The sequence below is a fragment of the Erpetoichthys calabaricus genome, chromosome 1 (assembly GCF_900747795.2).
Source record: "Erpetoichthys calabaricus chromosome 1, fErpCal1.3, whole genome shotgun sequence".
NCBI lineage: Eukaryota > Metazoa > Chordata > Cladistia > Polypteriformes > Polypteridae > Erpetoichthys > Erpetoichthys calabaricus.
In genome coordinates, this window is record NC_041394.2 from 176,816,504 (window position 1) to 176,841,069 (window position 24,566).

Consider the following 24,566-nt stretch of genomic DNA (forward strand, 5'->3'; position numbering starts at 1 on the left):
TATGTTGTTCAAATTCTTTTATCAAAATACCACTGACAGCGCAATGCACGATAACATCGAGTGAATACACCATACGCATCCGCCCACGGCTGCCCTGCTGTGCGCAGATAGGACTTGATTGTACAATAAAATAAAATAAAGATAAAAAGACTAAAACAATCATCACCCATAAAGCGGATAGTAGACGTGACGTACTATATGTGTACCACATTTCAAGTGTATAGGTGCAACGGTTTGCGAGCTACAGGTCATTTAAAATCCTGGACAGACACACAAATTGCCACGGTAGCAAATTACAGAAGAAGATTTTACTGTTTAATAATTTATATTTATATGAAACGAGCTGTATATACCCGGCGTTGCCCGGGGCAGAAGTAACGTAATCGGTCAAACACTTACATATATACCAAAGTAAACCTAATCGGTCAAACAGTTACATATATAAAAAAACCGAACCTAATCGGACAAACAGCTTCATATATACAGAAGCGAACCTAATCGGACAAACAGCTAATCTATATACATAACCAAACCTAATTGGTCAAACAGTTACATAAATACAAAAGCAAACCTAATCGATGAAACAGCTTCATATATACAGAAGCGAACCTAATTGGTCAAACAGTTATGCATGTGCAGAATAATTTTACAAAGATTATGCGTGTTAACAATCATTAAAAAGAAAAGATTGAGGAACTCTTCTTCTATATGTGATGAAGCTGGATGAAGCTGACTTGACGAAGACGTAGGTGGCATAGATTGGTTTTTCTAAAACAGAAGAAAAAAATGAGTATCTATTATTATTTTAAATTAGAATGAAAATGAGAACCTTGATTAGAGATAGATTATCCGTATTAAAATATGTGCATGAATAAACTTTTGCTAACTCTCTAGCAAAAGTTTATTCATACAAATTGGCATGGGATGGCTTTGTGAAAAAGTAAAAATTAGATAAAAATAAATTGACAATGCGTACTTCGATTTGACTGAGATTATCTGTAATGATGGAAAAAAAACTTTAGTATGTTTTTTTTTCCATACGGAAAGGATGTAAAACCTTACATAGGCACCCTTCAGCCCGTACTGAAGGGTAGTGTCAGATTCTTACTGACTAAAAAACACCCTTTTTATTCCACAGCTACCCCAAAAACCACTATTAGGCATTACTTTGGGGTGGCAGTAGTTTAGTTATGAAACAGCTGGGTCCTGAAAAAAATCTGTCTTATTAGTGGCTTCATCACATATAGAAGAACAGTTCCTCAATCTTTTCTTTTTAATGATTGTTAACACGCATAATGTTTGTAAAATCATTCTGCACATGCATAACTGTTTGACCAATTAGGTTCGCTTCTGTATATATGAAGCTGTTTGATCGATTAGGTTTGCTTTTGTATTTATGTAACTGTTTGACCAATTAGGTTTGCTTATGTATATAGATTAGCTGTTTGTCCGATTAGGTTCGCTTCTGTATATATGAAGCTGTTTGTCCGATTAGGTTCGGTTTTTTTATATATGTAACTGTTTGACCGATTAGGTTTACTTTGGTATATATGTAAGTGTTTGACCGATTACGTTACTTCTGCCCCGGGCAACGCCGGGTATATACAGCTCGTATATATATATATATATATCTATCTACATATACATATTTATATATATCTATCTACATATACATATATATATCTATATATACATATATATATCTATATATATATATATATATATATATATATATATATAGACATACATTCATACATAGATTGACATATATATATACATATCTATATATATATATATATCTATATATATATATCTATATATATCTATATATATATATATATATATATATATATATATATATATATATATATATATATATATATATATATATATATATATATATATATTAGCAAAATACCCGCACTTCGCAGCGGAGAAGTAGTGTGTTAAAGAGGTTATGAAAAAGTAAAGGAAACATTTTAAAAATAACGTAACATGATTGTCAATGTAATTGTGTTGTTATTGTTATGAGTGTTGCTGTCATATAATATATGTGTATGTGTATATGTATATATATATATGACAGCAACACTCATAACAATGACAACACAATTACATTGACAATCATGTTACGTTATTTTTAAAATGTTTCCTTTACTTTTTCATAACCTCTTTAACACAGTACTTCTCCGCTGTGAAGTGTGGGTATTTTGCTAGTTAAAAATAAATACAAGGAAGGAAACTTGATCGATTTTTATAAATATTTGAACTCTGAGCAGTTTCCAAATTTGAGGAAATTTGCTTGTAAATTTACCTCCATTTTTGGGACAACGTATCTTTGCGTACAAACTTTTTCCTGAATGAAATATATCAAGTCAAAATACAGTGCAAATTTATCTGATGAACATTTGAAGTCACTACTTGTAATTAGCATTTCAAAATTTGAACCACAGTTTAATAAGATTTTAAAAACACAAAAACAGTTCCATCATTCACATTTATGGTTTTATTATAATTTGTGATGAAAATATGAGATAATTTTACTATAAAGGTTTCTTCCCAGGAAGCGATTTTAACAAGCATGTATTTTACTTGGGTGAATACGTCAACAAAACACTTCCATCTCCCAGGCAACATGTACAGTAGAGGAACAAAATTAGATCATATCATATAACTCCTTACATTGTGTACTTTTTAATTCCATATTGTACAAAGCAGGTGACATTTACAGTACTATATGCAGTAGGGGTCATGACGCATCATAAAAAAATTAGAGCAGCACATGAAACTGTGTAAAAAACAGAAACTGCAGACTAAAGTGCTTATTGAAATAGAACACTTTATTCAAGACTTGTTAATCAATGAAAGGCTACTCCAGCAGAATTCAAGCAGCTCAACAGTAAAAAATGTATGTAAAGTATGTAAAGAATTCCAGGGGAAACAAAGCACAAGTGCATTAAAGTCCTCCCACAAAAGGTCACGGAACAAACATCCCTGTCGTTAAATTGTGGTTGCTATATGCTAACTAAACAAGCTTTTACTAAATTATATCCTCGGGTTTCTAAAATTTCACATGCCCTTCTATAGACAGAATGAGTCTTCCTGCTATACTTTAGTGTGGCACATAATGTACTACAAAAGTAACTTTTTTTTATCATTCATTACCATTCCATCTTAAATTTCAACCTTTACTGCACTATTTCTACCGGTCAATATCTAATTAAGCTTACCTGATGGAAGTATACATCTTGAAACTGACTTGCAAAGGCTTTCAGCTGCTCAACGTCCATATTTTGGGTGGTTTTTATGGCTTCCAGAAAATCCTGACTGAAAGAAAATTAGGTGTGAATATCTTCTAAGTAGAGACAGAAATTAAGACATAGTATAACCAAGACAGTACCAATAAGACTGTGTTGCATGTGGATCACTACAAGCAATAAATCTTTCTCTATACTCTGTAAACATGACAAAAATGACACTATATACCAATTACCTTACCAGGATATTCCAATACCCCAAGATCTACCAGAATAACTGAAAACAGCTAAGTTTAACTTAAGCCTGTCACAGTACACAACTTTTCCAGCAACTGCCAGTCATAGCCTTCATGTACTGTACATAATTTTTGTAACTCACAGACAAAAACAAAAGAAAGAAAAAAGAGAAGTGCAGAACTTGGGGACCTGCTCAGCTTTTTTCTTGACATCTCACCTTCATGCCAGTGTCCTCCACATTGACTGGTGGCTAAAATGTGCTGACTAAATGATACTTTCACGGTGCAGAAGAAAGTTTGAAACTGTGCTGAAAAGTCTAGAGGAAGTTGTCTAGTCCATGTTTAAACATTCACAATGCTATTAATAAACCAGTATAATTACACAATACACATGTAATAAAATTATTTTTAATTAATGGTTAAATTTAAAACATTAAGACATCTGCAAAACATCAATCTCATCTTATTACTGGAGATCAATACCTGCCTAAGCTGAAACATAACTTGGCTTAATGTTGTGGTCCGCTCAGTTGCCTGTCCTGAAAGTATAAATATACTAAGGGGCTTTGCCCTCCTGCTCGCTTCGCTCGCCAACCCCCATGTTTGGATTTCCGGATACACAGTTTTAAGATTTTTTTTTCTTTGAATTGTTGCTATTTCATTAGTTTCACTTTTATTTCAGAACTTCTGTAAAAACAATATTTGTAATCTTGTGAGTCCCAATATGCTGAATCTTTTTAATGAGGTCAGGACAGGTTTCTCTGTTTGGAATTTCAGCACAGACAAAACGATCGACATCATCAGCAGTTAATAATTTTTTTTTCACAAAGTAAAAAAGTAAGTAGAGTTCTGCATTGGACTCCTGTCTGTAAAGTCGTGCTATTTTCCTCTCACAGTTCCAAAGGTACATGGGGTTACCAAGGTGATATCCCAGCTTTTGTCTAGGGTTTTGTACAAGGGCTAGACAGAACGTTTTTGACTCCTGGGGTAAATGTAGCTTTTTAAATAAGCAGACAGATAAATATATATACATTAACAAAGTAACCAATAAATGCATGTTCGGTAAACTCCATTTTTTGAAATTCTCAAGATTCTTTATTTGTTACATACATAGTTATACAGGACAACACGCAGTAAAATGCATCCTGATCTGCTTATCAAAAACTGTGCAAAGTTAGAAGAATATCAGTTAAATTAACAAAAAGTCATAGATTGAAAGATAACAATATAGTAGAACATAATAAATAAGTAAAATTATGTGAATAAAGTAGAATTAAGTGTTAAGGTGCAATAGTGTAGTAATTATTGTGCAAAACCAAAGTTAGACTGATGCATAGTTAAATGAGGCAGTTTGTTTGTTTGCGCTACTGCGATCTTTACTTTCTTTTTTTATATTTAACTTTCTCCACATGTGTATAGCGTAGAGGTGGGCGGTATGGCCAAAATTCTATGTCACGGTATTTTTCTAAATTCTGCCGGTTTCACGGTATTAGACGGTATTTTTTTCCCCATGCACGAGTGGATGTTAACCACATTTTCCACTGCAATTACTGCAGTAGACTGGCTAAGAATAACTTATTAGACTGTTATGGGAATTGTACATCGTACAAAAAGACATTTTAATGTGCACACAAGTATTAATCCAGGTTTGCATGGCCCCATAAAGTGATAGTTTTCAAGGGGGTGGCACTAAAGAGAAGGAATCACATTGCATGACAGATGCAGTCAAAATATACAACTTTTTAATTGAACAAATTTTGCAAAAGCTTAAACTATGATTTTGACAACATATTTTCAACCATCCAAAGAGGCATTTAGACTTAGTAAAATATCCAGAGGTGTTTGTCAAAAGTTGAATTGCACTGAACACGTCTTTGAAAAGGAATAAATAGTAAATATTTTTTGTAAACCAACTACACTTTCTGTTAATGTTAACAATTTCTGTCCACTGACACGTTTAAGTGACATTTTAAACAATAAATTTTACCATCATTATGCATAATATTTAAACTAATAAATAACAACAATAAAATACATAATAGTATTACTGATAGTTGCACCATTACTTCAAGGCTTCAAGCCCAGGTGCATTACACAGTATTCACCAAATTAAAATAAAATAAAACAAGTGCAACTTGGTGATGACATCTTACCAACTGTACCATCATTTAGGCAAACTGCATTAATATGGACCTTGCTTCAAGCTAAGCTACATACATAAATAATAAAAACTGCAACTTGCATTTATAATGCTGTTTGTGGTATAGCCCTATGGAAGCGCATTAGGGCCACTGTGAAGAAAAAAAAATATGGACACGGAATAAAAAAACAAACTACATGTCGAGAATAAATTCGACATGTTGACTATGTCAAGATTAAAGTCGACATTTCCACTTTATTCTCATAGTTTATTTTATAATTAAAGTAGAATGTTGTAAACTAAACTTCATCCTAAAATCAATGTTTAATTTACTATATTTTCTCAAACCCCATCACAAGTTAATGCAGCACATCAAATACTTTGTGTTAAGTGTTCCCCGACCCAGTCGTTAATCACTACACTTCTTAAACTGACTTCCTCTGCACTAACAGCAGGCGCCTGCAGCAATCACCGCACAGATAAACATCTTTGTGAAATTAAAACTAGTTATTAACTTAGCCGACGGAGTGTTCAGAACTTTAAAAATATCTTCGTTATACATGTTTAATTATGCCATCAATTCAGAGTTGCGCCCATTTCTGAACGAGTCGCCAGCACATCGCAGGATCAATACAAGCAAAACATACACTAGCAAGTACAAAAACAAGTACAACTTGGCTTGCAGTGTTATCCAATAGTATAGAAACAGTATTTACACATCTGACCTTTTAAAACCAAAGTATCTCCAGGAAACGGACGTGATTCCTTTTTTTTTCGGCAAAACTTCTGTGTCATTATGTTTAACTTTATCGTCAGCTTCAGTTTCAGAATACTCTCTGTCCATTTTCACCACGCGGCATACCTATGCTACCGCCCACTATTTGGTGGTGTAGCAGTGAAAAAGAGCCCTAGTGCAACAAATCTGTGTTTAGCGGTGTAGCAGTGAAAAAGGTCCCCACGTGAACAGTTTCCCGCTGCGCCACGTTCTGAACGTCGTTTAGGCAATTTAAACCGGTGTTGCGGTATAAGAAAAATCCATATCATAAAAAAAATAAAAAACGGTTTTCAGTATGAACCGGTATACCGCCCAGCACTAGTATAGCGCAGTTTGTTTTTTTTTGAGCCTTTCTAATTTCACTGGTTTCATAGTCTCTAACCTGCTCGGCATGTGTTTAGCGTCAACGTTTGTAAATGTCATTATGAAGTTCTAGTTTGTCATTTTACTCATTGTCTTTTAATTCTGAGCCGTACACTACAATACATAGAACAGAATAAATCCTCAATACAATATAAAAATAAAAATTCTAGAAGTACGGAGTAGAATTTCACATTAGATGATATCACATAATATGATTTGGATTTGTTTTAAGTCCTGGAGACCTCATTCATCAAGCTGCCTCCACCATTTTGCTATTCAACATCTGAAATAGCGCTAATCCAATGAAATAACCCCTCATTCCCACGTCCCCATTCATCAGGTATGACTTTACCTTAGGCAGGCAGTCTACAATTTAAAGAGATTGTTATTTTCTTGTGAATTGTTACATATGCATTATTTTCACTTTTACTTTAAAACCTTTTGTAAAAACAATACTTGTTTCTTTATTTCCTGCCCCGCGCGTGTTTACATCTCTTTCTTCCCAGACGTATAATACTGCTCGTGTTGTGAAGGGTGTTGCGGCTGAACGTACGCTAAGGATATGCCTTTGGATCATTTGCTGTCTTTTTGCTGCTTGCTAGCTGCCTCTTCTGCCTGTCGCATGTCGTTGTTTTAAGAGGTCCGAGCACATGATGCTTGCCTGCCAAAAGCAATCCAACAACTGCTAGATTAGAGGTCTGTTGACTTGTTTTAAATGATGGCTCACTTCCTGGTCTCGCGTGACTTTGTAAAAGCAATACCTGTCTTTTATTTCTGGCCCCGGGCACATTTGAATTATTTCTTGCAGGATGTATAACGCTGTTTGCATTCGTTTGGGATAGCTGCCGTTGCGCTACCCTTCGATCTTTTTAAAGCCTGTACAGCTGCTGTCCTTTTTGCTACGGCCCTGGGACAATCTCTTGGCACCAAGTCGCATGTTTATGGTCCCCACGAGACGCACCGTGGCAAGTCTCCTTGGTCTCGCGGGTCTTTTAAATGTCTTTCGAGATTATCACGTATCGTAGCCTTGCATTTGCTTCCATTCCAGGATTTCCTTTTATATATAGTGAGATATATATTCTGCTCAAAAAATTAAAGGAACACTTTTTAATCAGAGTATAGCATCAAGTCAATGAAACTTCTGGGATATTGATCTGGTCAGTTAAGTAGCAGAGGGGGTTGTTAATCAGTTTCAGCTGCTTTGGTGTTAATGAAATTAGCAACAGGTGAACTAGAGGGGCAACAATGAGACGACCCCCAAACAGGAATGGTTTAACAGGTGGACGCCACTGACATTTTTCCCTCCTCATCTTTTCTGTTTTTTCACTAGTTTTGCATTTGAATACAGTCATGTATTAGGCATGGTAGCATGAGGCGATACTTGGACCCCACAGAGGTAGCACAGGTAGTCCAACTTCTGGAGGATGGCACATCAATACGTACCATTGCCAGAAGGTTTGCTATATCTCCCAGCACAGTCTCAAGGGCATAGAGGAGATTCCAGGAGACAGGCAGTCACTCTAGGAGAGCTGGACAGGTCCGTAGAAGGTCCTTTACACATCAGTAGGACCAGTATCTGCTCTTTTGGGCAAGGAGGAACAGGACGAGCACTGCCAGAGCCCTACAAAATGACCTCCAGCAGGCCACTGGTGTGAATGTCTCTGACCAAACAATCAGAAACAGACTTCATGAGGGTGGCCTGAGGGCCCGACATCCTCTTGTGGGTCCTGTGCTCACTGCTTGACACCGTGGCGCTCAATTGGCATTTGCCATAGAGTACCAGAATTGGCAGGTCCACCACTGGTGCCCTGTGCTTTTCACAGATGAGAGCAGGTTCACCCTGAGCACATGTGACAGACATGAAAGCGTCTGGAGAAGCCGTGGAGAATGTTATGCTGCCTGTAACATCGTTCAGCATGACCAGTTAGGTGGGGGGGTCAGTGACGGTCTGGGGAGGCATATCCATGGAGGGATGAACAGACCTCTACAGGCTAGACAACGGCACTTTGACTGCCATTAGGTATTGGGATGAAATCCTTGGACCCATTGTCAGACCCTATGCTGGTGCAGTGGGTCCTGGGTTCCTCCTGGTGCACGACAATGCCCGGCCTCATGTGTCGAGAGTATGCAGGCAGTTCCTGGAGGATGAAGGAATTGATACCATTGACTGGCCCCCACGCTCACCTGCCCTAAATGCAATAGAACACCTCTGGGACATTATGTTTTCGGTCCATCTGACGCCGCCAGGTTGCACCTCAGACTGTCCAGGAGCTCAGTGATGCCCTGGTCCCAATCTGGGAGGAGATCCCCCAGGACACCATCCGTCATCTCATTAGGACGTTGTCAGGCATGCATACAAGCACATGGGGGCCATACAAACTAATTGAATTCAGCCCTCTGTAGGTTGATAATTTCCATCAAACACTGTGGCATCCTTACATTCATTACCCAGTCCATATCAGTATAGATATCCAGCATAATTTTTTCCCATTGGGATCTGATGTGTTTTCAAAGTGTTCCCTTAATTTATTTGAGCAGTTATTTATATATATATATATATATATATATATATACATATATATATTATATATAGTGAGATATGGCCGGTCATTCATTCCGGCCAATAACCCCAGGCTGCTAGATGGAGCCCTCCTTACAACGTGGAGATGCCCCGAATTCCAGCAGGGCATCATGGACTATGGAGTTTTAATACAAAGCCCTGCTGGATAACGTCGGTGCTACCAGGAGACGCTGCAGGGAGACACGGAGACATTTATTTTCCATACAGCCCGGAAGTAAATCCCAGTCACATGGCTGGAAGAAATAAAGTGCTTCTGGGCTGATGAAGAAAAGGAGTTTTCGTTTGACCCGGAAGTGCTGGGTAATCACATTGACTGAGGGCTTAAAAGCACTTCCGGGTCATGAACTATAAAAGGACGATGGGAAACCCCAGCAGATTGAGCTGAGTTGGGAGGCAAGGTGGCTAAGCGTCTGGGAGTGGCGGATTGTTTATTGGGTTGTTTATTGGAGATTTGTGGAGTGGTGGTGCTTTGTGCACATTATTGTTCAAATAAAGTCATTTTGGACTTTTATCTGGTGTCTGGCGTATTGTCCGAGGGATCAAGGGAGCGAGAGTGCCCCCTATCTGTCACAATATATATATACATATATATGAGGGGCTGTTCAGGAAAATAAGATTGGTTTAGATATATATATATATATATCGGTTCGGATACATTGGTTGAGATATATATAAATTGGTTTGCATAGATCTGTTCTGATATATATACATTGGTTGAGATATATCCGTTCAGATATATACATTGGTTGATATATATATATATATATATTGGTTGATATACATTGGTTTAGATACATTTGTTCAGATATATATATATTGGTTCAGATAGATCCGTTCAAATATATATACATAGGTTGGGATTCACGGGCAGGCACAACACGGCCACCCAAGTTTAGCATCTCCCTTTTGCTTCATCATTGCTTCAACATTGTTGTCATTATTGTGCATATTTTATACAAGTAGCATATGCTTGTCTGTCTCGTTTTGTTTCATAAGCCGTCTTGGTTGGGGGTCCTCGATTTGATAGCACTTTTTTTCCTTTCATTATTTAAAACACTCGCACAGATACCCGCCTCCTTGCCCCGCTCCGGCTCAATGCACCCGCCTCACTCGCTCCCTCTTGTCCCTCCCATGACAGATTCTTCTCAAAAGCCAAGTTACTGGAAAGCATTGATCGCAACTGCAGTATGTCCCATTTTTTCACATCATGAGACATTGGTTTATCATTGACAGAAAGCCGCCCGGTGATTTCTGTTATTCCGTATTGGCAGCATTTCATTAAAGGGTGATCTGTTTCATCAAGGACATTAGTCTTGTTTGCTGAAAGGATGTTATAAAGGAAAACACTGGAATAGCGCTGTTTCTTCTGAATGTTTATCAGTGATCAGGGATCAGAATGATCAGAATATCCTTGCTTCACAAATAATGGGTGTTTAACTGTTTTTATAGTAAAACTTACAAAACGACACACATACACATGTACACGCACACACACACAAAACTCACAAATCGTGGGTCACACACACCACTGATTAAGTGTATATGTCAGGGGCGATCATCAAGAGACGCTGGTTTATCATTGACCGAAAACCGCCCGGTGATTTCTGTTATTCCGTATTGACAGCATTTCATTAAAGGGCGATCTGTTTCAGCAAGAACATTAGTCCTGTTTGCTGAAAGGATGTTATGGAGGAAAACACATTTCTATTATTCCTTATTGGCAGCATTTCATTTACAGATGATTCACGTCAAGAAGGAGAAAGAGTCTCTTATTTTGACAGGACGGCTTGTTTTTTTTTTTTTTGTAGGCGCTGATACAAGAAGAGAATATGTAAACTGGCCTATCTGAATGGATTTATAGTGCTTACGCCTAAAAATAAGATTGTCCTGTCAAAATAAGAGACTCTTTCACCTTCTTGACGTGAATCATCTTTAAATGAAATGCTGCCAATAACGAATAATAGAAATCACTGCGCTGCTTTCTATCTTTGATGAACTAACATTTTATGGGGTGAAAAAAATGTTCACCTCTGACAGATACACTTAATCAGTAGTGCGTGCGACCCACAATTTGTGAATGAGTGTGTGTGCGTGCGTATACGTGTGTGGGTGTGCGTGTGCATGTGTGTGGTTTTGTCAGTTTTACTATAGAAACAGTTAAACACCCATTATTTGTGAAGCAGGGATATTCTGATCATTCTGATCCTGATCACTGATAAACATTCAGAAGAAACAGCGCTATTCCAGTGTTTTCCTCCATAACATCCTTTCAGCAAACAGGACTAATGTCCTTACTGAAACAGATCGCCCTTTAATGAAATGCTGTCAATACGGAATAACAGAAATCACCGGGTGGTTTTCGGTCAATGATAAACCAGCGTCTCTTGATGATCGCCCCTGACATATACACTTAAGCAGTAGTGTGTGTGACCCACGATTTGTGAGTTTGAGTGTGTGTGTGTGTGTGTGTGTGTGCGTACGTGTGTGCGTGCGTGCGTGTACGTGCCTGAGTACGTGTGTCGTTTTGTCAGTTTCACTATAAAAACAATTAAACACCCGTTATTTGTGAAGCAGGGATATTCTGATCATTCTGATCCCTGATCACTTATAAACATTCAAAAGAAACAGCGCTATTCCAGTGTTTTCCTCCATAACATCCTTTCAGCAAACAGGGCTAATGTCCTTGATGAAACAGATCACCCTTTAATGAAATGCTGCCAATACGAAATAACAGAAATCACCGGGCAGCTTTCGGTCAATGATAAACCAGCGTCTGTTGAGGTGAAAAAATGGGAGGTACTGCAGTTGCTATCAATGCTTCCTGGTAACTCAGCTTTTGAGAAGAATCTGTCATGGGATTGACAAGAGGGAGCAAGTGAGGCGGGTACAATGAGCGTGGCGGGACGGAGCGAGGCGAGGAGGCGGGTATCTGTGCGAGTGTTTTAAATAATGAAAGGAAAAAAAAGTGCTTTGAAATCGAGGACCCCCAACTAAGACGGCTTACAAAACAAAACGCGACAGACAAGCATATGCTACTTGTATAAAATATGCACAATAATGACAACAGTGTTGAAGCAATGATGAAGCGAAAGGGAGATGCTAAACTTGGGTGGCCGCATTATGCCTGCCCGTAAATCCCAACCAATGTATATATCTGAATGATCTATCTGAACCAATATATATATCTGAACGAATGTATCTGAACCAATGTATATATCTAAACCAATCTATTTAAACCAATATATTTATCCTAACCAATGTATATCAACCAATATATATATCTCAACCAATATATTTGTATTGTATAGTTTTTTTTTTATATATTTTTATTTTATTAATTTTCATTGTAATCATTCCATACAAACAGATCAATTTATAACCCAACAAAATTGAAGACAAATCAAACCCCACCCCTGAGAAGGAGAGCTTAGCTAAAGGAAAATTGCTTAAGGCTTTTTAATAAGGCAACATTAGACAAAGGAAAGGGAGAAGTAAATATATATGTAAATAAGAGATGGAGAAGGGAGTTAAATGCGGTAATAGTTATTTCTCTTATTCTAAAATAATATTGATTAAATCCTGCCAGGTTTTGAAAAAATTTTGTACAGATCCTCTAACTGAGAATTTGATTTTTTCCAATTTCAAATAATATAAAACATCGGTTTCCCACTGACTTATAAGAGGAGAATTAGGATTCTTCCAATTTAACAAAATAAGTCTGCGTGCCAAAAGTGTAGTGAATGCAATCACCGTTTGCTTGTCCTCCTCCAATTCAAGTCCATCTGGAAGAACACCGAACACAGCTGTTAACGGGTTAGGAGGGATTGTGATACCAAGCCTGTCTGAAAGGCACTTAAAAATTTTTGTCCAAAATTATGTTATTTTGGTGCAGGCCCAGAACATATGACCCAGTGAGGCAGGAGCTTGGTTGCAGCGTTCACAGGTTGGATCCTGCCCTGGAAACATTTTGGACAGTTTTAAGCGAGACAGATGAGCTCGATATATAATTTTTAGTTGAATAATTCTATGCTTTGCGCATACAGAACTCGAGTGAATTCTCTGCTTTGCTACCTTCCACTCCTTTTCTGATATATTGATTAAGAGATCTTCTTCCCAATGTCCTCTTGGATCTTTGAAAGGTAGGGACTCTAATAAGATTTTATATATTGCGGAAATAGTGTTTAATTCCTCGAAATTGAGCAGTATTTTTTCCAGCATTGTGGAGGGTGCAAGGTGGGGGAAATCGGGCAATTTCTGTTTAACAAAATTTCTAATTTGAAGATAGTAAAAGAAATGTGTAGCTGGGAGGTTGAATTTTGAACGTAATTGTTCAAAAGATGTAAATATGTTGTCTATATAAAGATCTCGGAGCATTTTAATCCCAAAACTTTTCCAGGTATTAAAAACTGGATATACTTGCGAAGGTTGAAAGAGGTGGTTCTCTTGCAGAGGTGCCACTGATAAAAGATTTTCCATCTTAAAATGCTTTCTAATTTGGTTCCATATTCTGAGTGAGTAAAGCACAATTGGGTTATTAGTATATTTGCGATAACTTGCATTTATTGGAGAGCAGAGCAGGGAATATCAAGAAGTACTACAGAATTTTACTTCTATTGCGGACCAAGCCTGTGTATGTTCATTTATTTGTGTCCAGGTTTTTATGGCTTGTATGTTTGCTGCCCAGTAATAAAACTGAAAATTAGGTAAAGCCATGCCACCTTCTGCCTGAGGTCTTTGTAGGGTCGCTCTTTGGATACGTGGGTGTTTTGAGTTCCAAATGAATGAGGTTATTGTTGAATCTAACTGTTCAAAAAACGATTTATTGATATATATTGGAATGTTTTGAAATAAAAAGAGAAATTTAGGAAGGATATTCATCTTAACAATGTTAATTCTTCCGGCTAGAGTGAGATGAAGGGTTGACCATCTATGCAAGTCTTGCTTAATTTTTTCCATGCAGATGCCAAAATTTTGTTGATAAAGAGCTTTATGTTTACTTGTGATATGTACCCCTAGGTATTTAAACTGATCTGCTATGGTAAAAGGTAGGGTGTCTAATCTAATATTATATGCTTGTGAATTCACTGGAAAAAGTATACTTTTATTGAGATTAATTCTAAGACCAGATATCTTTTGAAATTCTGTTAGTGCTGTTAAAACAGCAGGGACAGTGTTTTCTGGGTCTGATATATATAAGACCACTAGCAAAATACCCGCGCGTCGCAGCGGAGAAGTAGTGTGTTAAAGAGGTTATGTAAACATATACATACAAATACATATATACATATATACACATATCTACATATACATATATATACATATATATACATATACACATCCACATATATATACATATATATATATATATATATATATATACACATATGAACATATATATAAACACATACATATACATACATACATAAACACAAACATATACATATATACATACATAGTGCGTTGTAAAACGGGCTGTGATTGTTACATGGGAGGGAGACGACAAATCACAGCTTCCCGCTTTCTAATTGGGCCTGTGATTGGTGCTTTGACTGATGCCTAGATCCCACAGTATGTCCCCTTAGGAGAGGCGTTAGGCAAGTGTAATTGAATAGTGGTGCTGCAAGTTTATCTGTACACCTGTTTTTAAGGCTTACTGACTGAAAGGGGCTTTCATGAAAAAACTTAGGGCTTTGCTACAGGATACACCCTCCACAAGTTAAGGAAGTAAAAATAAAGGTATATATTTCTGTTTTATTTAAACCTTTTAAGTCTGTATGCGGGCGGCATGGTGGCGCAGTGAAAGGTGCCAGTTAGGAGACCCGGGTTCGCTTCCCTGCGTGGAGTTTGAATGTTCTCCCCGTGTCTGTCTGGGTTTCCTCCGGGTACTCCAGTTTCCTCCCACAGTCCAAAGACATGCAGGTTAGGTGCATTGGCGATTGTAAATTGTCCCTGGTGTGTGGGTGTGTGTGCCCTGCGGTGGGCTGGCACCTTGCCCGGGGTTTGTTTCCTGCCTTGTGCCCTGTGTTGGCAGGGATTGGCTCCTGTATTTAGGATATAGCGGGTTGGATAATGGATGGATGGACATTTGTATGCATAGCCCCATTTGCCCATTTTCGTCTTTTTTCTTTCTTCAGTAATATTTCAGCAAACCCGGAGTTTGTCAGTTCAAATCCTGGTACTGACACCACTGTGTGACCCTGAGGAAGTCACTTCACCTGCCTGTGCTGCAAGAAACAAAATGTAACAAATTGTACCTCAGATGTTGCAAGTTGCTGGAATAAAGGCATAAGTAAAATAGATAAATATGTATTATACACATAGGAAGTATTCATTTATTTTCAGTTAAGTCATCTGCAGCAAACCTTTATAAATGAGGGTTTCTCCTTTTTAGATAGTGCAAACTGTTTCTTCTTCATTGAGGTTTTCTCTTGGAGAGCTTTTTTCATTTCACTGAAAATTAAAGCAGCAGCTGCCAAAATATGTAGCTTTCTTATTAATTTTTCAACATTGTGTAAAATAACTTTATAAAGTAACATAAAAGGTTTAAGTACTGGTTATCCTTTTACACTAAAATATTACTAAAGAGATACAAAAAAAGTAAAATGCATATGTTGTTTTTCTTTAAGGAGGTTAAATATTACTGAAGAAAGAAAAAAAAAAACTAAAACAGCCAAATGGGGCTATGCATACGAACTTAAAAGGTTTAAATAAAACAGAAATATACACTTTTATTTTTACTTCCTTAACTTGTGGAGGGTGTATCCTGTAGCAAAGCCCTAACTTTTTTCGTGAAAGCCCGATTCCGTCAATAAGTCTTAAAAACAGGTGTAAAGATATTGACAATAAGCTACGCAAACCCACCAAGACATGGAATCGTTTAAATCAAGTATCATTACATCTTCCTTTCTTAAAGAGAAGTAAGGCAGTACTTATAAGCTTACATATATATATATATATATATATATATATATATATATATATAGAGAGAGAGAGAGAGAGAGACATACATACATATATATATATATATATATATATCTATATCTCTATATATATCTATATCTCTATATACATATATCTACATCTATATCTATCTATCTATCTATCTATCTATATCTAAATCCCCGCGAAGTACTGCTTTTAAATTTTTATTAAGAAGAAAAGCTTTTTAAATTGAGGGAAAATATCCCAATAACAATTTGTTAAGGATCTGTTTTTTTGTGAAGCTGCCTTCACTCGAGTGATCACTTCGAGCTGACTTGCTGGCTAACCATAAGCGTTACCTGGTAGGTAACCACCCATACAATCAGATTGTGAATCAGACTACGAATGGCGTGAATGTAATTACCCCGATCTACATGCTGTCAAATAAACGAACCACACGCCGTGGCGCAATTTTAGGGGCTTCGCCTGTAGCGCTGACGTCCGCGGTTCGATTCCCGTAAGGGAGTGAAGTGAGTGGGTGGTTACCTACCAGGTAACGCTTATGGTTGGCCAGCAAGTCAGGTAACATCAGCCACGGTGCCTTCAGTTGTGAGAAGCAGATCATAGAATGGATGAAAATAGTTTACTGTCAAATAATGCAAAGAGTACGCGACACGTCTTTCCCACCTTATTATTGGCTCATCAGGCGTACACACTCACTGCACTTGCTTACGGGAATTGAACCTCGGACGTCAGCGCGAGAAGGGCTTCGCAGCGGTGAAGTATTGTTTTTAAATTTTAATTAAGAAGAAAAGAAAACCTTTTTAAATTAAGTCTTAAAAAGAGGTGTAAAGATATTGACAATAAGCTACACAAACCCACCAAGACATGCAATCATTTAAATCAAGGCGCGAGTTGAAAAACACCATCCCATAATATTAGTTAACGATTAACACATTTATATATGTACTGTAAGCATACAATACAACTGATAATATGTTGCGCTTATTTATCTGGTGTACCGACATTTTTGCGCGTTTAACGGCTGAAATCTAACGTGGTTTGTGCCCTTCAGAATGAAAAGAGTTTGCATTTACCTTTTTAATAAAAGGCGAGCGTTTAAGCCTGAGAAATCACCCCGTAAATGCACACGTTTAATTGCACATGTGTTAATATGTATGCTTACACAGTATTTAAAGTCACTCAACAATTACACAGTATTAAAAGACAGTCAACAATTAACGTCATTTACCTTCGTTCCCGCGTTTGACTTGTGCTGTAAATCTCTTCCTCGTTTTCAGTTCACGTGATTACGTAGGAGGCGTAATACGTATTACGCGATATGTGACTCCGCCTCCTCCATTAGAGTATATGGACAAAAAACAGGATCCAGTTATGACCATTACGCGTAGAATTTCGAAATGAAACCTGCCTAACTTTTGTAAGTAAGCTGTAAGGAAAGAGCCTGCCAAATTTCAGCCTTCTACCTACACGGGAAGTTGGAGAATTAGTGATGAGTGAGTGAGTGAGTCAGTCAGTCAGTCAGTCAGTGAGGGCTTTGCCTTTTATTAGTATAGACTAGCAAAATACCCACGCTTCGCAGTGGAGAAGTAGTGTGTTAAAGAGGTTATGAAAAAGTAAAGGAAACATTTTAAAAATAACGTAACATGATTGTCAATGTAATTGTGTTGTCATTGTTATGAGTGTTGCTGTCATATATATATACATATACACATATACACACACATATACAGATATATTATATATACATATACACATATATTTTTTATATATATATTTTTTATATATATATATATTATATATATATATATATATATATATATATATATATATATATACATATATATATACATATACATACATACATACATATACACACATAGATGCACTCACAATAACATAGAAATCAATATAAACAACATTAACATCATTATCATATGAGAATATGAAGTAATATATAAGAAGCACATTTCATATAAATATAAATAATTAAACAGTAAAATCTTCTTGTATAATTTGCTACCGTGGCTTTTCGTTGGTCTGTCCAGGATATTTAAATCACCTGTAGCTTGCAAACTGTTTCACCTATTGACTTGAAATGTGGTACACATATAATACGTCACGTCTGCTATCCGCTTTATGGGTGATGATTGTATTACTCTTTTTATGTTTATTTTATTTTAGAATCAACTCCTATCTGCGCACACCAGGGCGGCCGTGGGCAGATGCGTATGGAGTATTCACTCCATGTTATCGTGCATTGCGCTGTCCTTGGTATTTTGATAAAAGAATTTGAACAATATATAAGAAGCGTATAAATTATTAAACAGTAAAACATTAACATTTAAGAAGTAAAGTTACATTGACTACTACTGCAGTGCCTTCGGGTATACCTCATTTTTTCTTTGCCCATTACATGCTTAAATGTATACATTTTTTGGTGTACCTACCCGAGAACACGCGACATATAACCGACCGTGGGAGAAGCATGGATTTTAAAGAAGCGTTGAGTTCATCTGCTGGTCTCCCTCGTGGAATAACTGGTAATGTTTCACTAAAATCTACAGCGAGTAAAACGACATTACCTCCTTTTTTTTTGTACGATCTCTGAGATGTTGCTTTTTTCGGTTCAAGGCTTCATAAGCTCTTTTATGTTGTATGGTGTACTTATCCCAAACCATCATCTTTGAATGTTGCAAGACTTTCACCTTGTATGTAGATCGGGGTAATTACATTCATTGCATTCCTAGTGTGAATCACAATCTGATTGTATGGGTGGTTACCTGGCACTGTAGGGTTGCCACCCGTCCTTTAAAATACGGAATCGTGCCGCGTTTGACAATGAAATTGCGCGTCCCGTTTTGAATCAAGAGTGGACGGGATTTATCCCGTATTTTTGTAATCATTTTTTTTTTAAAGCAGCGTCTCATGCAAATCATCCCACACGCATTTTATGAAGATGCCTCCTTTCCTACTTTTGATTGGGTAATACTTGATGTCATCGTTAGTTTGATTGGTGTTTTTAACTGTCCAGTGAGGAGGGCGTGTCTTTTAAGTACAGTCTGCAAAGTGTTGGCACTGAGATGTGGCGTCAGCGCCATACTTGAAGCCCCTAACGTTGCGGTCAGCAAGTCGGCTAACATCCGCCATGTGCCGTCTTTCAGTTGCGAGAAGCAGATCATAGAATGCTTGAAACTGTTGCCCCTAACGTTGCGCCACGGCGTGTGGTTCGTTTATACCTCGTGTCTTCTCATTAAACTTTTATCTCGCGAATATGTTATTGCAATCCGCAGCGGGAGCGTTTCTATAAACTTTATTTAAACTTACGTTTTACACCGTGGTTTGTTTCCCTTATGAACATGCTTGTATGCTTAACTCGCTCCGTTCTCAATTGTTTAATTAATTTTTTGCTCTTCGCTGTTTGCGGCTGTTCCTCCATTTCCCCCTACTTCGTTCTTTTATCTCGCGAATATGTTATTGCAATCCTTAACGGGAGCGTTTCAATAAACTGATTGAAAATAGTTTTGCATTTACCTTTTTAGTAAAAGGCGAGCGTTTAAGCCTGAGAAATCACCCCGTAAATGCACACGTTTAATTGGACATGTGTTAATATGTATGGTTACACAGTATTAAAAGACAGTGAACAACGTCAGTTACCTTTGTTCCCGCGTTTGATAAAAGGTCAGCTTTTAAGCCTGAGAAATCACCCCGTAAATGCACACGTTTAATTGCACATGTGTTAATATGTATGCTTACACAGTATTAAAAGACAGTCAAAAATTAACGTCATTTACCTTCGTTCCCGCGTGCGACTCGTGCTGTAAATCTCTTCCTTGTTTTTAGTTCACGTGATTACGTAGGAGGCGTGATGACGCGATACGTGACTCCGCCTCCTCCATTACAGTGTATGGACAAAAAATATGTTCCAGTTATGACCATTACGCTTTGAATTTCGAAATGAAACCTGCCTAACTTTTGTAAGTAAGCTGTAAGGAATGAGCCTGCCAAATTTCAGCCTTCCACCTACACGGGAAGTTGGAGAATTAGTGATGAGTGAGTCAGTCAGTGAGTGAGTCAGTCAGTGAGGGCTTTGCCTTTTATTATTATAGATATCATCTGCATATAGAGAAATTTTCTGTTCCAGTCCTTCTCTGACAATCCCCTTTATCTGATAAGAATTTCGGCAGTGAACCGCCAGTGGTTCAATAGCAATTGCAAACAACAATGGCGGCAAGGGACATCCTTGTCTAGTACCACGTTCTAGTTTAAAGTAGTCTGAGCAAATGTTATTAATACAAACTGAAGCTTCTGGATTGGTATACAGTAGTTTGATCCATGCACAAATATTCGGGCCAAACCCAAATTTCTCCAATGCAGTGAAAAGGTAATTCCATTCAATCATATCAAATGCTTTTTCTGAGTCTAATGATAGTAATATCTCTGGGGTGTTTGATTTTGCTGGTGAATATATAACACTAGCAAAATACCCGCGCTTCGCAGCGGAGAAGTAATGTGTTAAAGAGGTTATGAAAAAAAAAGGAAACATTTTAAAAATAACGTAACATGATTGTCAATGTAATTGTGTTGTCATTGTTATGAGTGTTGCTGTCTTTTATATATATAATATGCACACACACACACACATAAACATATATATACATAAACATATATATATACATATCTACATATACACATATCTACATATACATACGTATATACACATCCACATAAACATATATATACATATACAAATTTACATATCTACATATATATATATATAGACATAGATATATACATACATACATTCACATATATATATATATATATATATTACTGAAGAAAGAAAAAAAAATTAAACAGCCAAATGGGGCTATGCATATGAACTTAAAAGGTTTAAATAAAACAGAAATATATATTTTATTTTTACTTGGTTAACTTGTGGAGGGTGTATCCTGTAGCAAAGCCCTAACTGTTTTCGTGAAAGCCCGTTTCAGTCAATAAGTCTTATGTGTGTGTTTATGTATGTGTGTATATATATGTAGATAGGTGTATATGTAGATATGTATATATATGTATATGTATATAAATGTTTATGTGTGTGTGTATATCTATAATAATAAAAGGCAAAGCCCTCACTGACTGACTCACTCACTCACTGACTCACTCATCACTAATTCTCCAACTTCCCGTGTAGGTGGAAGGCTGAAATTTGGCAGGCTCATTCCTTACAGCTTACTTACAAAAGTTAGGCAGGTTTCATTTCGAAATTCAAAGCGTAATGGTCATAACTGGAACATATTTTTTGTCCATACACTGTAATGGAGGAGGCGGAGTCACGTATCACGTCATCACGCCTCCTACGTAATCACGTGAACTAAAAACAAGAAAGACATTTACAGCACGAGTCACACGCGGGAACGAAGGTAAATGACGTTAATTTTTCACTGTCTTTTAATACTGTGTAAGCACTATCTATCTATCTATCTATCTATCTATCTATCTATCTACATATTAACACATGTGCAATTAAACGTGTGCATTTACGGGGTGATTTCTCAGGCTTAAAAGCTCAGCTTTTATCAAACGCGGGAAGAAAGGTAACTGACGTTGTTCACTGCCTTTTAATACTGTGTAACCATACATATTAACACATGCCCAATTAAACGTGTGCATTTACGGGGTGATTTCTCAGGCTTAAAAGCTCGCCTTTTACTAAAAAGTTAAATGCAAAACTATTTTCAATCAGTTTATTGAAACGCTCCCGTTAAGGATTGCAATAACATATTCGCGAGATAAAAGAACGAAGTAGGGGGAAATGGAGGAACAGCCGCAAACAGCGAAGAGCAAAAAATTAATTAAACAATTGAGAACGGAGCGAGTTAAGCATACAAGCATGTTCATAAGGGAAACAAAGCACGGTGTAAAACGTAAGTTTCAATTAAGTTTATAGAAACGCTCCCTCTGCGGATTGCAGTAACATATTCGCGAGATAAAAGTTTAATGAGAAGAAACGAGGTATAAACTAACCACACGCCGTGGCGCAACGTTAGGGGCAACAGTTTCAACCAATCAGTTTATTGAAACGCTCCCGTTAAGGATTACAATAACATATTCGCGAGATAAAAGAACGAAGTAGGGGGAAATGGAGGAACAGCCGCAAACAGCGAAGAGCAAAAAATTAATTAAACAATTGAGAACGGAGCGAGTTAAGCATACAAGCATGTTCATAAGGGAAACAAAGCACGGTGTAAAACGTAAGTTTCAATTAAGTTTATAGAAACGCTCCCGCTGCGGATTGCAATAACATATTCGCGAGATAAAAGTTTAATGAGAAGACACGAGGTATAAACTAACCACACGCCGTGCCGCAACGTTAGGGGCAACAGTTTCAACCATTCTATGATCTGCTTCTCGCAACTGAAAGACTGCACATGGCGGATGTTAGCCGACTTGCTGACCGCAACGTTAGGGGCTTCAACTATGGCGCTGACGCCACATCTCAGTGCCAACAGTTTGCAGACTGTACTTAAAAGACACGCCCTCCTCACTGGACAGTTAAAAACACCAATCAAACTAACGATGACATCAAGTATTACCCAATCCAAAGTAGGAAAGGAGGCATCTTCATAAAATGCGTGTGGGGTGATTTGCATGAGACGCTGCTTTAAAAAAAAAATTATAAAAAAAATACGGGATAAATCCCGTCCAGTATTGATTCAAAACGGGACGCGCAATTTCATTCTCAAACGCGGCACGATTCCGTATTTTAAAGGACGGGTGGCAACCCTACAGTGCCAGGTAACCACCCATACAATCAGATTGTGATTAAGACTAGGAATGCAATGAATGTAATTACCCAGATCTACATACAAGGCGAAAGTCTTGCAACATTCAAAGATGATGGTTTGGGATAAGTACACCATACAACATAAAAGAGCTTATGAAGCCTTGAACCGAATAAAAGCAAGATCTCAGAGATCGTAAAAAAAAAAAATAGGGAGGTAATGTCGTTTTACTCGCTGTACATTTTTAGTCAAACATTACCAGTTATTCCACGAGGGAGACCAGCAGATGAACTCAACGCGTGTTTAAAAATCCATGCTTCTCCCACGCTCGGTTATATGTCGCGTGTTCTCGGGTAGGTGCACCAAAAAATTTATACATTTAAGCATGTAATGGGCAAACAAAAAATGAGGTATACCCGAAGGCACTGCAGTAGTACTTCATGTAACTTTACTTCTTAAATGTTAATGTTTTACTGTTTAATAATTTATACGCTTCTTATATGTTGTTCAAATTCTTTTATCAAAATAACACTGACAGCGCAATGCACGATAACATGGAGTGAATACACCATACGCATCCGCCCACGGCTGCCCTGCTGTGCGCAGATAGGAGTGATTCTACAATAAAATAAAATAAAGATAAAAAGAGTAAAACAATCATCACCCATAAAGCGTGTGTGTGTGTATATATGTGTAATATATATGTTGATATGTGGATGTGTATATGTATATATATATATTATATATATATATATATATATATGTAGACATGTATATATATGTGTATATGTATATGTATATATATGTTTATGTGTGTGTGTGTATTTTATATATATAAAACACAGCAACACTCATAACAATGACAACACAATTACATTGACAATCATGTTACGTTATTTTTAAAATGTTTCCTTTTTTTTTCATTCCCTCTTTAACACACTACTTCTCCGCTGCGAAAGCGCGGGTATTTTGCTAGTTATATATATAATATATATATATATATATATATATATATATATATATAAAAGACAGCAACACTTATAACAATGACAACACAATTACATTGACAATCATGTTACGTTATTTTTAAAATGTTTTTCTTTTTTTTTTTTCATAACCTCTTTAACACAGTACTTCTCTGCTGCGAAGCGCGGGTATTTTGCTAGTATATATATATATATATATATATATATATATATACATACATATACACACATACATGCAGTTTCAATAACATAGAAATCAATATAAATATTAACATCATTATCATATGAGAATATGAAGTAATATATAAGAAGCACATTTTATATAAATATAAATTATTAAACAGTAAAATCTTCTTCTGTAATTTGCTACCGTGGCAATTTGTGTGTGTGTCCAGGATTTTAAATCACCTGTAGCTCACAAACCGTTTCACCTATTGACTTGAAATCTGGTACACATATAGTACGTCACGTCTACTATCCGCTTTATGGGTGATGATTGTA

The 24,566-nt window shown here is 36.9% G+C and overlaps 1 protein-coding gene across 4 annotated transcripts in view; it reads right to left on the reverse strand.

Moving 5' to 3' along the window:
* The window catches only part of hdac10 (histone deacetylase 10), a 313,475-nt gene that overhangs the window by 152,300 nt on the left and 136,609 nt on the right, over positions 1-24,566 (reverse strand). For all 4 annotated transcript variants that reach the window (XM_051924423.1, XM_051924431.1, XM_051924418.1 and 1 more), the window contains one exon: positions 3,231-3,327. In XM_051924423.1, the coding sequence (XP_051780383.1) occupies positions 3,231-3,327 (97 nt within the window). The remainder of the gene's footprint in view (positions 1-3,230; positions 3,328-24,566) is intronic.